The sequence below is a fragment of the Octopus sinensis genome, linkage group LG22 (genome assembly GCF_006345805.1).
Source record: "Octopus sinensis linkage group LG22, ASM634580v1, whole genome shotgun sequence".
Taxonomy (NCBI): Eukaryota; Metazoa; Mollusca; class Cephalopoda; order Octopoda; family Octopodidae; genus Octopus; species Octopus sinensis.
In genome coordinates this window covers 25298242-25313345 of record NC_043018.1, presented here as the reverse complement: position 1 = coordinate 25313345, position 15104 = coordinate 25298242, and the positions used below count along the sequence as shown (strand labels likewise).

The window sequence follows — 15104 nt, the reverse complement described above, 5'->3', positions numbered from 1 at the left end:
GACAGACAAATGGATTAAGTCGATTACATCGACCCCAGTACGTAACTGGTACTTATTTAATCGACCCTGAAAGGATGAAAGGCAAAGTCGTAACGGCAGGCGAAATACCGCTAAGCATTTCGCCTGGCGTTGCTAATGTTTCTGCCAGCTCGCCACCATAATTGGCATAAACACTTTCTGTCTCTTTGTACACGTGAAGAGAAGAAATATGCTTACATGCATAAAACAGAGAAAGAGAAGATGATGGAGTTGAAGAGAACCAGTGGGAAGTGGGGAAAAGGATGAGAGAAATATTAAACCCTATAATGTCAAACATGTCAGTGTCAGATCAGCAATGCCAAATTGGTGGCGCCAAACCAGCTGTGCCAAAACCTCTCCTACCCTGATTATGAATGAGATCTACAGTGATGCTGCCACTGGTCTCATGTCAGTGGCTGTGGTGATGATTGTCATCATTGGTTGTGCTCCCAATGGTAATAAAGGTTTTGGTAATGTTGTAGATTATCATCATCGTTTAACGTCCGCTTTCCATGCTGGCATGGGTTGGACGGTTCAACTGGGGTCTGGGAAGCCAGAAGGCTGCACCAGGCCCAGTCTGATCTGGCAGTGTTTCTACAGCTGGATGCCCTTCCTAACGCCAACCACTCCGTGAGTGTAGTGGGTGCATTTTACGTGCCACCGGCAGAGGTGCCAGACGAGGCTGGTAAACGGCCACTATCGGATGGTGCTTTTTACGTGCCACCGGCACAGAGGCTAGTCAGGGCGGCGCTGGCTACGGCCACGTTCGGATGGTTCTCTTACGTGCCACTGGCACTGGAATCACAGCTACAAATTCCATTGATGTTGATCGATTTTGATTTTGATTTCTTTTAGATGTAGTTGTTATTTTGGCATATTTTCTTATTTCCTTCTTCTTCTTATTCTCTTTCAGTATTTCCATAAACTGAAAGACAGCATCATTTCCAGCCAACCTGCAGACAAACAGCCAGCCATGGCACAATGTTTTGAGAACTTGATGGAGGGAATTGAACGATCTTTACTTACCAAAAATCGAGACAGGTAAACCTAGCCTTGTTGCCCACTTCTTTTTCCCCACCCAATATAAATTACATTTTCTCTTTTTTATTTTACAGATTACACTGAGAGATCTCCCTTTCCTTCTCTCTCTCTGTTTAACAGGAACAACATTGAATTTTGAACTTGGTACCACTTTCACACCTGTCTGATTCCTTTTTCCTTTCTCCACATTCTTTAGTTTATTTTCCTTGTTGTTACCATGTTTCCTTTCTCTCTCTCCCTCTCTCTTTATTTCCAGGTTTCTTTTCAGATTTTCTTATATACACCCCTGTCTCTCTCTCTCTCCTACATATACACATAAACATACATATATATATATGTATATGTATCGATAGAGGGAGATTGGCAGAAGTGAACAAAATATACCTGATGGCATTTGGTTACTGTTTTTTATATTTATTATTTAATTTTTAAATCCTGCCACGGTGAACTTTACCTTTCTCTTTCCTGATGTCAATGAATTAAGAACCTATCAACGAATGGAAGGTGGTGTCATTGGCTATACTCTTGAGGGCCCTGCTGCCCCAGTATGAGAACTGTCAAGTGGTGAAAGCCATTAAAAGAATATATATATATTACCTTTTACTTGTTTCAGTCATTGGACTGTAGTTATGCTGGGGCACTGCCCTGAAGGGTTTCTTTCTCAAACAAATCAACCTCTGCACATTTTTTTTAAAGCCTGATACTTATTCTAGAAGTCTCTTTTACTGAATTTCTCAGTCACAGGGACATAAACAAACCGACACTGGTTGTCAGGTAGTGCTGGGGGCAAACACATTCACACACACAATGTCTACCAAATCCTCTTACAAGGCTTTAGTCGACCTGGTTCTATAGTAGAAGGTACTTGCTCAAGGTGTCATGCAGGCACTAAACCCAGAAACATGTGGTTGAAAGTAAGCTCCTTACCACACGGCCACGCCTGCACCTATGTGTGTGTGTGTGTGTGTGTATATATATATATAAGTATATAGATAATAATAACAAAGGGTAAAATTAATTAATTACGAAGTAATCAATAATTTCTCCAAGTAGAATTCGGCATGAAAAAGAACATTTCATGGTAAGCTTAAGTAATACTTTATAATTAGGGTTCAGCAAAGATTTGCTTTACCACATACCGAAGTTTAGAAATAGCAGTCAAGAAACCTTAGCTATTTCTCCTACTTTAAAAGGGACTCCCAGAAAAACCAAAGTACTTGTTTTCAAGTACTTTGGTTTTTCTGGGAGTCCCTTTTAAAGTAGAAGAAATAGCTAAGGTTTTTTGACTGTTATTTCTAAACTTTGGTATGTGATGAAGCAAATCTTTGCTGAACCTTCAGGCTAAAACATTTTTAAGGATTTAAGGACATATATATATATATATATATATATATATATATAGATAGATAGATTTACACACATGAACAAACACATTTTTGCATTTCGAAATACAAGCAGGAAGAAGAGAATAAGAGCAGAAATATCGTAGCGTTTATTTATTTAGGTAATGTCGATCAAGTTGCTTGTCTGTATGTATGATTGTTAAGGCTCTCAGACTGTGAAATGCTAAAAAACAAGATAATGGTGGCTGGTTCCTGCTGTCGGTTGGCACTAGTAAAATTCAAGGGAGATGATTAATGCATTTTGTCTGTTTCTAACAGTCGAAGGGAGGTCACTCTCATTGTAAGCCAAGTATTTAGTAGGCTCCAGGGTCAGGGATATTTTCAATTCTATCTTTTAGTTTCCAAACACAGTTACAGAAAAATGGTGTTGACTCTCTCTCTGATCCTGAAGTAGGTGTTCTGGTTGAATCTGCTCTTAAAGGTAAACTCTGTGAGTCCAGTATAGTTTCTTGGGTATTGTTGTTTAGTGTCATATTTCATTATGTTAAGGGCGTGGCCTGGGATATTCAGCTCATGATTGTAAGGTTGTGAGTTTGATTCTTGGCAGCACAGTGTGTCCTTGAGAAAGATACTTCAAAAATATGTTGTACCTGTAATTCTGCATCATGCTGAATCTCCCTGAGAACTACATTAAGAGTACAGATGTTTGTGTAGTGCTCAATTGTATTTTGTCATCTTTACGGCAACATTCAAACAACAATACCTAGTTTTGATATAGCTTCAGTTTATAGAATGCTAGATGTAAATATAACTGGAATATGTTTATCCAGCTATGTTGGTTTTTAGATTCATACTATGTGGTGGGTCGGACCATATGATATCCCTCTTTCTAGTAGGGTATTCCTTATAAACCATTTCTTTGTTAAAGCTGCTTCTCTTTAGTATTGCAGCTTTGTAATAGGAGTGGGATGGCTGTTCTGATAAACTAAGAAAACAGACAGATTGGGTGAAAATATAAAGTCTGTATGTCTGGAAGGGATTGTCTTTTCTCCTTAAGGATTAGGCTGGGGGAAACTTTGAGCTGGGATCATCATATATGAAGAGATATAGTGTGAATACTATTAAATATTGTGGTGGGGCACCATCATAGACCTACAAGCGAACAAAGTTGAAAAGTATGAGTACAAAAAGGCTTGATTGAAGTCATGGTTTTATATTTAGGGGTTTGCTGAAAAACCTCTGGTTGAAATTATCTGTAAATCATTATGAAGTGCAAGTTAGCTTGTATAATTTGAAATTGTTCTAATATATTTATGATGATATGATCGGTGCTAGGAGTTATGGTAGTAAAGATGTGCAGGTTCTCTCTCTTCGTGCTACAAAACTGTCCGTCATCAGCTCTGTCATTGACCTCATCACAAGTAATTAAATACATTTTTTGTTGTCTACTGTGAGAGCGTATGACTCCTCCCCTAACTGTTTTGTTATGAAATACTTCTACCTGGCTTTGAAGAATTTTGCAAGCTGAAGTCATTAACAGGTGAGTTGGTTACACCCATATATATGTATATATTTATGATTGATTGATTCTAGTTTCAGCTTATGAGCTGTGGCCATGCTGGGGCATATATATAAATTTTTTTTTTTTGTCTTTAACATTAATTATTAATCTAATTAGTTCAAGGTAGCATCTCATTTTAGCTGATTGTTATTTTGGTTTTGTGAAGGCGTATTTTCTGTTGGGGTATTTTCTGCCCCTGAATGGTCTGTGTTTAAAATTCTTAGTTGCTGGTGATTTTGGGGGAGTTCATTTTTATTTTTGCTGTAAGGTATTGGTCATGGGGTGGTGGGGGTTTCTTTCTTTTAGGGTTTATCTCTGAAAGTGGGGTACGACATGTTGACGGGGATAGTGTATGGTATTTCGGTTATAAGAGGCGTATGGCACTTAGATATGGGTAGGGTGTGACACTTGGATGTGGGTGGTGTGGGGAACTTTGATGTGGGTTAATGTCTGATTCTTGGATGTAAGTAGTGTAAGGTACTCAGATATGGGTAGAATGTGATACTTGGTTGGACAGGGACAAGGTGTGGAACATGGATGTAAGTGGAGTATGGCGCTTGGGTGAGGGTGGAGTATGGCACTTGGATGTAGATGGAGTGTTTTACCTGGATGTGGTGGTGTGAAGCTACCACATCCAGGTGTATTGATGGAGGATGTCATTTGGACGTGGATGAAGTGTAGCGCTGGGATATTAGGTACATTGGGGTTGCATTTCACTTTGACTTTGATGGTGTACAGCAGTAGTCGAGTACGAGTGAAGTTGAAGAGTTGAATGTTGCCAAGTATTTAATTTAGATTTGGATTAGATTATGTTAATCCTTTAGCAGTTGGTGGCTGAGAGATTAGTCTTTTGTGTCATGATTTGCTTCTGTTTTGTGTGTATGTTTTTGTTTGCATAAGCTTTTATTAGTGATGGAAACGGCAGGGATACATTTGGATATTTTTTATATATAAGAGATATGATATACAAGTGGACCATATCAAAAAGAAGTTGCTGATCCTTGATATATGAAAATAGGAAAAAAATTCTGTTTTGTGATTCTTGTGTGACTGAGTGATTGCACACAGGTATAGATTATACCTGTTTAATGTATAAAGACTTATGTGGACTAGAAATGTATAGACAGGCTGACAGGTTAAGATGTGCCACCTGGACACCTCGTCTTCACTATTTATCTCTTCACAACTCTTACTGATCATTCTCTCCTTCCCTTACTAAATGTGAGTCACCATTCAGCCCCTCTGCAAGAGCCTGTTCTGACTCCACTCCACCCCTGCTTTCTCTCATATCTTAGCCCCTTGTCCCCTAGCTTCAACCCACCTGCCCCTTCCTGTGAGGTTCGTAGTCTTATGGGGCTGCATGCTGACCTCAGTAGTGCAGGTGGTATGGATTTTTTAAAAAATGGCACCTGGTACTTGCTGGCTGTCCTGGGTTAGCATTAGGAAAGGCATTCAGCTGTGGTTGGCATTAGGAAAGACATCTAGCTGTAGAGACCATTCCAAAGCAGATGCTGGTGCACAATATCCAGTCTTTGGGTCAACAGATCCTCTCCAACCCTTCAACCCATGCGCCTATGCCAGCATGGGATGTGAACATTCAATGATGATGCTGAGGATACTGTATAATGTAATTGACTGGATGACTATATAATGTATAGACTAACTGTATAATGTATATATATGACTATATAATGTATAGACTGACTGTATAATGTATAGACTGACTTGCATAGACCGACTGTATAATGTAATCATCTGGATGACTATATAATGTAATCGACTGGATGACTATATAATGTATAGACTGACTATATAATGTATATATATGACTATATAATGTATAGACTGACTTGTATAGACCGACTGTATAATGTAATCATCTGGATGACTATATAATGTATAGACTGACTTGTATAGACCGACTGTATAATGTAATCAACTGGATGACTATATAATGTATAGACTGACTATATAATGTATATATATGACTATATAATGTATAGACTGACTTGTATAGACCGACTGTATAATGTAATCATCTGGATGACTATATAATGTATAGACTGACTGTATAATGTAATCGACAGGATGACCATATAATGTATTGACCAAGCGGCTGTAATGTGTAGATGTGACTGTCTCTTGTATTGATTGGGCTTGTGTTGTATAGTGTGTTGGTGGTTGAAGTGAACAAAACAAAACGGTGCCATGCAAAGAACTGTCCTGTAAATGGTTGATGATATAGTATCTGTAGAGTATTTATAAATGATTTACAGTAATTAGGTTCATTCTACCAGGTTGTGGGTTCAATCCTGTCACAGTTGATTTTGCCACTCTTTTATCTCATTGGAATTAATGAAGTGTGTACCAGTAATGTACTGGGAGTTAAGTACATTTAGAAGTGTGGGTCATGTGTCCATGTAAAGGAACTGCTATTATTATTATCATTAAGGTGGTGAACTGGCAGAATCGTTAGCACGCTGGACGAAAATATTTAGTGGTATTTCGCATGTCATTACGTTCTGAGTTCAAATTCCACTAAGGTCGACTTTGCCTTTCATCCTTTTGGGGTCAATGAAATAAGTACCAGTTACGCACTGGGATTGATTAAATAAGTACCAGTCAAGTGCTGGGATCGATGTAATCAACTAGTCCCCTTTCCCCCAAATTTCAGGCCTTGTGCCTATATTAGAAAGGAATAGTTATTGACTTTAACAAGGCGGAGAGCTGGCAGAATTATTAACAGGTTGGGCAAAACACTGAGTAGCATTTGATCTCGTCTTTAATGTTTCTAGTTCACATTCCACCAAGGTCATCTTTCATCTTTTCAGGGTAAATAAAACAAGTACCTGACGAGCATTTGGGGTTGATGTAATCAACCTACCTGCCACCCTGAAATTATAGGTCTTGCATCGAGATTTGAAACCCAACATTATTTACATCAATTCCTGGCATGTTGGCAGAGTCATTAGCGCATCAGACGAAATGCTTTTCATTCTTTCATCTATCTCTTTACATTTCTGGGTTCAAATTCTATGTAGGTCGACATTACCTTTCATTCCTGCTTTGGGGGTTGGTAAAATAAAAGTACCAGTCGAGTACTGGAGCCGATGTAACTGATTTGCCCCTCCCCTTCAAATTTGCTGGCCTTGTACCAAAAGTAGAAAAAAACTTATTTATTATTCACATTTCATTTAAATTTATTTAATGAAGAACTGTGTCTTCTTTTTTTTTCTCTTGTGTGTTTTTCAGATTCTCCATACAGTTGAAATTGATTCCAGCTCTGCCATTAAATAATAATGGTAACGATACAAACCTTGTTATTTTGAAACTACAACTAAATAGGACTTCACTGTAATAAGCTTAGCTTTTGGTTGTCTGTAGCCAGTGAAAGGGTTAAGAAATTGCCTCTAGGGTGGGGACGCTGGACTATTTGCAGTTAGCTTTCTGCACACAAGTCACTGGACTCAACACTGCAAGTCACTGGATTGCAGTGTTGCTGTTGTTTACAGCATTGAACTGTTACATCATTGTGGTACCTGTTTACAGCTACCTGGGCTGTACCACACTGATAGTTCTTTGCAGCTAGGAGGACTGTACTTAATAATGGTACCTCAATACCTCTCTGTGATACTCCTAAACATCTAGGTAGCGTAATTTAGTTGACCTTATGTATACAGCAAGGTGGACATTACCAAACACTGTGGACCCCTATATATAGCTAAGAAAGTTGTACCTCACTGGGGTACAACTTCTATACAGCAGGGTTGCATATCCTCCACTGTTGTCCCTCTTTACAGTTAGGTAGAGTATGCTTCCTGTGGCACCTTATTACAGTTAAGAATGGAATATTAACAACTGAGCAATGGTTTCCCCAGCTGTGTCCGTATATTTAGGTTCTTGTTCTAAATGGGGACATTCAGTTATAACACAGAGACAGTTGGAAACGAAAGACAAATGTGACTTGTTGCTTCTGTTTAGCTCTGTCTTAGAATTTGATCCAGAGGACCTAGGTATATCAAGGACTACAACATACAGTGTATTCTTAATTTTTTTTTGTAAAGCAATAGGGTGTGATTTAGGTGGGTAGGGGATTTGGCTGTTATTTCAACCAGTTCATAGCACTGGTCTTGGCCTAGATATGTATAGTGGAAGTTACTATCTATGACTAGCATGGCTATATATAGAGATGAGTGTGTATGGCTAAGGTATATATATATATATATAGATAGATAGATAGATAGATACACACATATACAGACACACCACCCACATATGTAGAGGCAATTATGCGAATAAAGCAAATTAGACACATCAAATATAGATTCCAATGTCTTTACAGGGCATCATTTCACAAGGTAGAGAAAGGGTATAAGAGGCATAATTGCCTCTATACCTGATCAACTTGATCCCTCTCATAGCCTTTCTTTAACTTGTGGAATCAATCCCCTGTAAAGACATCAGAATCTAAGTTTGAATCTGTTGAACACTAAGAGTCTTCTGTTCAGAGAATCTCAGGATCTCATCTGTGAACTGTGTGTGTGTGTATGTATATATATGTGTGTATATATATATATATATATATATATATATATATATTCACACAGGGTGCGGTGAATAAACTGTCGTCTAAATTATGCAAAAATGAAAATAACATTGACATCTCATTTTAACAGATATATTTACCAGAATTATATGAAAACTAGCAGCATAGCCCAGCATTGCCCGGGTATGTAAGAGACCCTAATAGGCAACGACTAATCGCAATCTAGTCCTTTCCCTCTAGGGAACGAAGGCGCATGTGTAGGTTGCAATGTCTTCTCTTCACTCAAATACTTCTGTGTATACGATGTTCCTAGCTGTCCCTTTGGGCGAAAACATGAAAACATCATTGCGCCTCCCAACGCGTGAACAGCTCACATACAGTCCAGAAAATGTGTTGCATATAAAAAGCTTAGATTCTCGACCCCATGTCGAATTTATCGATTTTTTCAGAACTGGGGGAACTTTTCAAAATTTTCGCTGCGTTAGTTTTGAATTATGACATTGGGCTATGTGTGTGTCAAGTTTCATCAGAATCGGTTGAAAGCCGTGGTCAGGGTGAGGGTACAACCTGACAGACAAACTGCCGTTTATATATAGAGAGATACCTTGAAATACTAAAGAGTAAATTTATTCAATGAAATTGCCATTGGCTTTAACCATGGCCTCCAGACAACTTCGGAATCTCCTGCAACACTGCTGGTTGATCTCCTTGTTGGTGAATGCTGCCATAATCTTTACCTTCGGTTCATCTTTGGTGTTACAAGGAGTTTTGTTGGTCTCTTGCTCAACAGTGCTTTACACATCAAGGAGGTTGCAGTCTGGGGAGTTAGGTGGCCAGATCTTAGGGGTGGGGTGGTGTGGTAGCAGAAATTGTCTGACAACTATGACTGGCTTCTCCTGCTTTTGTGGCATGGTGCAAAGTCCTGTTGCCAGACATAGGGTGTACCAGCAGCCGCTCTATTGACCCAGAGCAGCTCTACCTCCAGGCACTTTATGTAGGCCTCTGTGTTGAGTGTGAGGCTGTGTGGTAAGATGAATGGAAGCATAACGCCAGCATCACTAGTGATCACTCCAAACACTCTGAAATGTTTTATATTTGAAGCTTCTGGTGCGAATGTCAAGCAGTACAGCATATCGCTTCAAATTTTTGGCAGAGTAAATTGTGTCGTGGTGCTGTTTTTCTCACAAATGGTGCCCAACTGACCCTACTATACTGTGTAGTCAACAAAATCGAAAACAAGCAATGCACACGTGTGAAATTAAAAATATAAAATGGCAACAATTTACCCATCACACCCTGTATATATACATACATACATATATATATATAAACTTAGGTGCAAATAGAAAAAAACATGACTTTAGAGACAATTCATAATATTAGGTTTTATTACTTGGAACAGAACATTCAGTTGACTTATGGTAGTGGGGATGGTAGCTGTGGTGGTAGTTGTAATAATTGTTGTGAAAGTAGATGTAGTAGTTGTGGTAGTGATATCTGTAACAGTTGTAGTAGTTGTTAGTGTTGCTGAAGATAACTTCTCACCTGCTCACTAAGGTGAGAAGTCCATCTATTACTTTCTGTTGAGTCTGTTGTAGGTCACTCGATTTTCTTTCTTCACAGATTTAACACCTTGTGTGTGTGTTTTTTTCTTAATTTTTTTTTGTCAGTCTCACCCCACAATTCTACCCCCTTTGTACTCGATGTATCCACTTTCTATGTATTCATGGTTGTAGCTTTATGCCCAAATGTGATGTCTCTATGTCCCCTAACTGTAGCCATGATGTGTCTATAGTACAGGCTGTATGGTATGTTACACCATGTCTTTAATATTGGTCGTGTGGCATGCTCTGATGTCTAAGCTGTAATGTGTTTGTGATACTGCTGGTGTACTCAGCTGTGGTACTATTGAAGTACCTAGCTGTTATGTGCCTGTGGTACTGTTGGCATACTCTGTTGTGATGTGTACCCTGCTGCAATACATCTAATGTACCCTACCATGATATATGTCTGTAATTCTATCAACTCTGCTATTGTGATATATCTGCAATACTGGCAGTGTACCCTGCTATGGTGTGTTTGCAATAGTATGTACCCTACTGTTTTATATCTGTATTACTGTATACCCTGTTGTGATCTCTGTAAATATATATATATATATATGTACAAATAAATGAAAGAATGGAGTTGAACGACGAATTAACAAAATTCCCCTATTTTCGACATATGTTTCGAAGGCTGCATATTCCTAATTTCGAAGGAATAAGGGGTGCATTATGCCGCCTTCTCATCAGGAAAAACAAGGAACTTATGTCAGCATCAAGATGCACAAAAACTTTTAGATGACTGCCCACACGGAGCCCATAGCGATAATGAGCTCCGTGTGGGCAGTCATCTAAAAGTTTTTGTGCATCTTGATGCTGACATAAGTTCCTTGTTTTTCCTGATGAGAAGGCGGTATAATGCACCCCTTATTTCTTCGAAATTAGGAATATGCAGCCTTCGAAACATATGTCGAAAATAGGGGAATTTTGTTAATTCGTCGTTCAACTCCATTCTTTCATTTATTTGTATTTAAAAAAACACACATTTCCACACGAAAGCACGTGATCTCTGCCCTAGGCATGTAGCTTCAACCGTGTTTTTCTGACGTAAATTTGCTACCCAGGTATCGGTTAACCGAATTATCCATAATAAGATAATTCATTCAACTACTATATATATATATATATATATATATATATATATATATATATGTGTGTCTGTATGCATATATATATATATATATATATATATGTAGTGTGTGTGTGTGTATGTATGCCTCAGCATGGCCACAACCTCAGGGCTGAAATGTATAAAAGAATATATATATATATGTGCGTGTGTGAGTGTGTGTCTCCCACTGTGATGTATCATTAATAGTATGTCCCCTGATCTGTTGTAATACTGTGTACACTGCTGACATAAGCCTATGGCCCTAGCTGCACTCCCTGGTGTGATGTCTCTATAATATTGTGTACCTTGCTGTGAACTATCCGAAATACTATGTACCCCACTGTCTGTCTGTCTGTCTCTCTCTCGCTCTTTCTGTGTACCCAGTTTTTTGGTGTTCATGGCTTATTCATACCTCTATTTGTTCTTTCAGAAAGATCCATGGGAGTGTTGGAAGACGTGATAACCGCAGTTTATGTCCAACCTAGGTTTTAAATGTGAAACTAATTTCAAACTGACGTTTTTGTTTTGAAATAAGACTTTGATGTTTTTGCGGGGACAAATCAGACTCACTCACTTCCCCCTTTTTTCTGACACCTCAAATCAAATCTATGTCGAAAATAAACGCATCTGTCTGTTGATATCACCCCACCCCCCTCTATGTCCCCCTTCACCCTCTATCCTTGTCCTTCCCACCGTCCCTTCTCTTTCTTCCTTTCTCTCAATCCAACCGAACCCTTACATCAATGACTACCACCACAAAACCAGTGAATATGATTTGTTTGTTCCAGAATTATATTTTACAAATTAGAAAAGCTACCCACCTCTTCTCCTGTTTCTCAAAAATCATGAATAGATAGAATCAGTTGAGTGTCAAAAGAGATGTGTGTGTACATATATGTGTGTGTGTGTGCATATATATATATATAAATGTACATATGTTTATATAGATGTGTGTGTGTATGTATGTATGTATTATATATATATATATATATATATATATTTATAAATGTACATATGTTTATATAGATGTGTGTACATGTGTGTGTGTGTGTGTGTATGTATGTATGTATATATATATATATAATATATATATATTATATATATATATATATATGTACATGCTTATATAGATGTGTGTGTGTTTATATGTTTATAAATATGTATATGTGAATGTATGTAATATATATGTTTATATTAATATGCACACACTTAAGTCTGTATTATATACATTCATACATATGTATATATATGTACATGGTGTAAGTAGAAGAATTAGTAGTGGATTAGGCACAATTCTTAATTTATTTTTCTGAGTTCAAATTCTGCCCAGTTCTTCTTTGGTTTCCATTTTTCCAAGTTCAATAAATAAATATATATAAATGTGTGTGTGTGTGTGTGTGTGTGTGTGTATATATATATATATATATATATATAAGGGAGTTGATATGTTGATACCATCAACTTTATTATAAAAGATGTACTCCAGTTTGGGCGCTGTTTAATGATTGAAACTAATTTAGAAATAAAACAATAAATAAATAAACAGTTTTGGGCCTCACGGAGGCAATGGCCAAGACCTTTGGCATCATGTCATGCTTGAGAAGAAAACCCATCAAGCTGAGCAAAATAGCAGTCGTGGCAGATACCGGTGTCACACGAATGGCACGTGAAAGCATCCATTACACTCTCGGAGTGGTTGGCATTAGGATGGGCATCCAGCTGTAGAAAACCATGCCAAATCAAACTGGAGTCAGGTGCAGCCTTCCTATCTTGCCAGCCCCGGTCAAACCATCCAACCCATGCCAGCATGGACAACAGATGTTAAATGATGATGATGTATGTGTGACGAGCTTTCAAATCTACCAAATCCACTCACAAGTCTTTTGATCTACCAAATCCACTCACAAGTCTTTGGTCAGTCTGGAGCTATAGTGGAACACTCTTGCTCGAGGTGCCATGCAGTGGGACTGAACCCAGAACCATCATTTAGAACAAAAAATAAAGAAAGGGCAAATTATATCAATGTACTTTATTTATATTTGATGGATGTTTGTCCTCATCTTGTTTGTTGTTAACACAACATTTCGGCTGAGATACCCTCCAGCCTTCATCAGGTGTCTTGGGGAAATTTTGAACCTAGGTTCTCATTCTTAAGGTATTTTGTGATGTTGTTATTATTAAGGTCACTGCCTGGAATCGTTGTGTTAACAACCAACAAGATGAGGACAAATATCTGTCAAATATAAATAATGTAAATATATATATATATATATATATATATATATATCATCGTTTACCGTCTGCCTTCCATGTGGCATGGTGGGATGGTTTCACAAAAACCAGCCAGGAAGAAACCTGCACCAGACTTCTGTGACTGTTTAGGTGAAATAATGTGTGTGTATATTTTGTGTATATGTATGTTTGTGTGTTCTTGCTTCGACATTGCATGATAGCAATGTCACTCATTTCCAATATTCTGCGAGATGTCTGACCATGAAAGTGGGGGTTGGATATCACCTTGCTTGTAAACAGGTGAGGGCTGGTGACAGGAGAGGCATTGGTCTGTAGGAAGTCTACCTTGATGAACTTCATCCAACCCATGCATGCATGGTAAAAAAGGGGATTGCATTAAAATGATGTTGATGACAAATCTCTGTGTTCTGCTTTGGTAATTAATAAAGAAGTGGTGAGCGAGGGATTGGCCCAGAATCAGTACAGCATCATCATCATCATTTAGCGTCTGCTTTCCATGCTAGCATGGGTTGGACAGTTCAACTGGGGTCTGGGAGGCCAGAAGGCTGCACCAGGCCCAGTCTGATCTGGCAATGTTTCTACGGCTGGATGCCCTTCCTAATGCCAACCAGCATCAGATAAAATGTTTTGCTTTTATTTGGTGTGGGGGTTTTTTATGTTCTATGTTTTGAGTTCAAACCCCACTGAAGTCAGCTTTGCCTTGCATCCCAGTGAAGTCGATAAAATGAAGTATCTGTCAAATAGTAGGGGTCGTTGCAAATGACTAGCATCCCCCTCCAGCTTCTCTTCCCTTCTTTCAATATTGGTTGTCTTGTACATCATCATCGTTTAATGTCCATCTTCCATGCTGGCATGGGTTGGGCAGTTTGGCAGGAGCTAGTGCCTGTTTTAGCATGGTTTTTTTATGGCTGGATGCTCTTCCTAACACCAACCACCCCTCAGAGTGGACTGAGTACTTTTTACGTGGCACCAACATAGGCAAGGTCAGTTTTGGCATGGCCATTACAGCATGATTACCTTCCAAATGCCAACCACTTCACAGTATGGCCTGGATGTTTTTTATGTGTTACCTGCACTGACAGGGTCACCAAGTAATTTGCAAGACAAGGAATTTTGAGGGGAGGAGCATTGGAGGAGGTTAAAGTGTAACAGAGAGAGACAGAATCAGATGTCTTGTTATAGAGGAGATCCATGGTTACCTGGCCAGAGAGAAATTAGAAATTTATTCTTTTAAGGATGGTGAGCTGGCAGAATTGGTAGAGCATGAAAATTGCTTTGTTGTAGTCTGTTGCTTTACATCCTGTGGTCAGATCCTGTTTGGGACAACTTTACTTTGATTTGGGGGTGGGTGGTTGATAAAGTTAAGTAGCAGTCAGTTATGGGTGTGTGTTTTGGTGGGGGGTGTCAGTAGTGTGGACTAGCCTCCTCTTATCAAGACCATTGTTGTTGTGCCTCTATACATTTGTTTGACGTGCTAGAAATAGCTACTAAATATTCCTCCAATCACAATCTGCATCACCGTCATCATCGTTTTAATGTCCACTTCTCCATTGATTCAGTAGACTTCCATCATGGTAGACAGCTTCCTATTGCCAACGGGAGGGTTCTTCATGGCCAGGAATGTGTT

The 15104-nt window shown here is 38.7% G+C and overlaps 1 protein-coding gene and 1 long non-coding RNA gene across 4 annotated transcripts in view; both read left to right on the top strand.

Annotated features, from left to right (window-relative positions):
* Positions 1 to 15104, top strand: part of LOC115223167 (exportin-7) — a 107061-nt gene that overhangs the window by 83463 nt on the left and 8494 nt on the right. The window contains exons 29-31 of one of the 3 annotated variants that reach the window (XM_029793597.2): positions 932 to 1059; positions 7216 to 7265; positions 11655 to 12041. In XM_029793597.2, coding sequence (XP_029649457.1) covers positions 932 to 1059; positions 7216 to 7265; positions 11655 to 11716 — 240 coding nt within the window. In that variant the 3' untranslated portion in view covers positions 11717 to 12041. Of the gene's footprint in view, positions 1 to 931; positions 1060 to 7215; positions 7266 to 11654; positions 12042 to 15104 lie in introns of those variants that run through there. The other 2 variants (XM_029793598.2, XM_029793596.2) reach the window with 2 other exon arrangements.
* On the top strand, positions 1076 to 2528 carry LOC118767523. The gene is made up of 2 exons (XR_005003443.1): positions 1076 to 1620; positions 2462 to 2528. It is a non-coding gene; the product is annotated as an uncharacterized LOC118767523 (long non-coding RNA).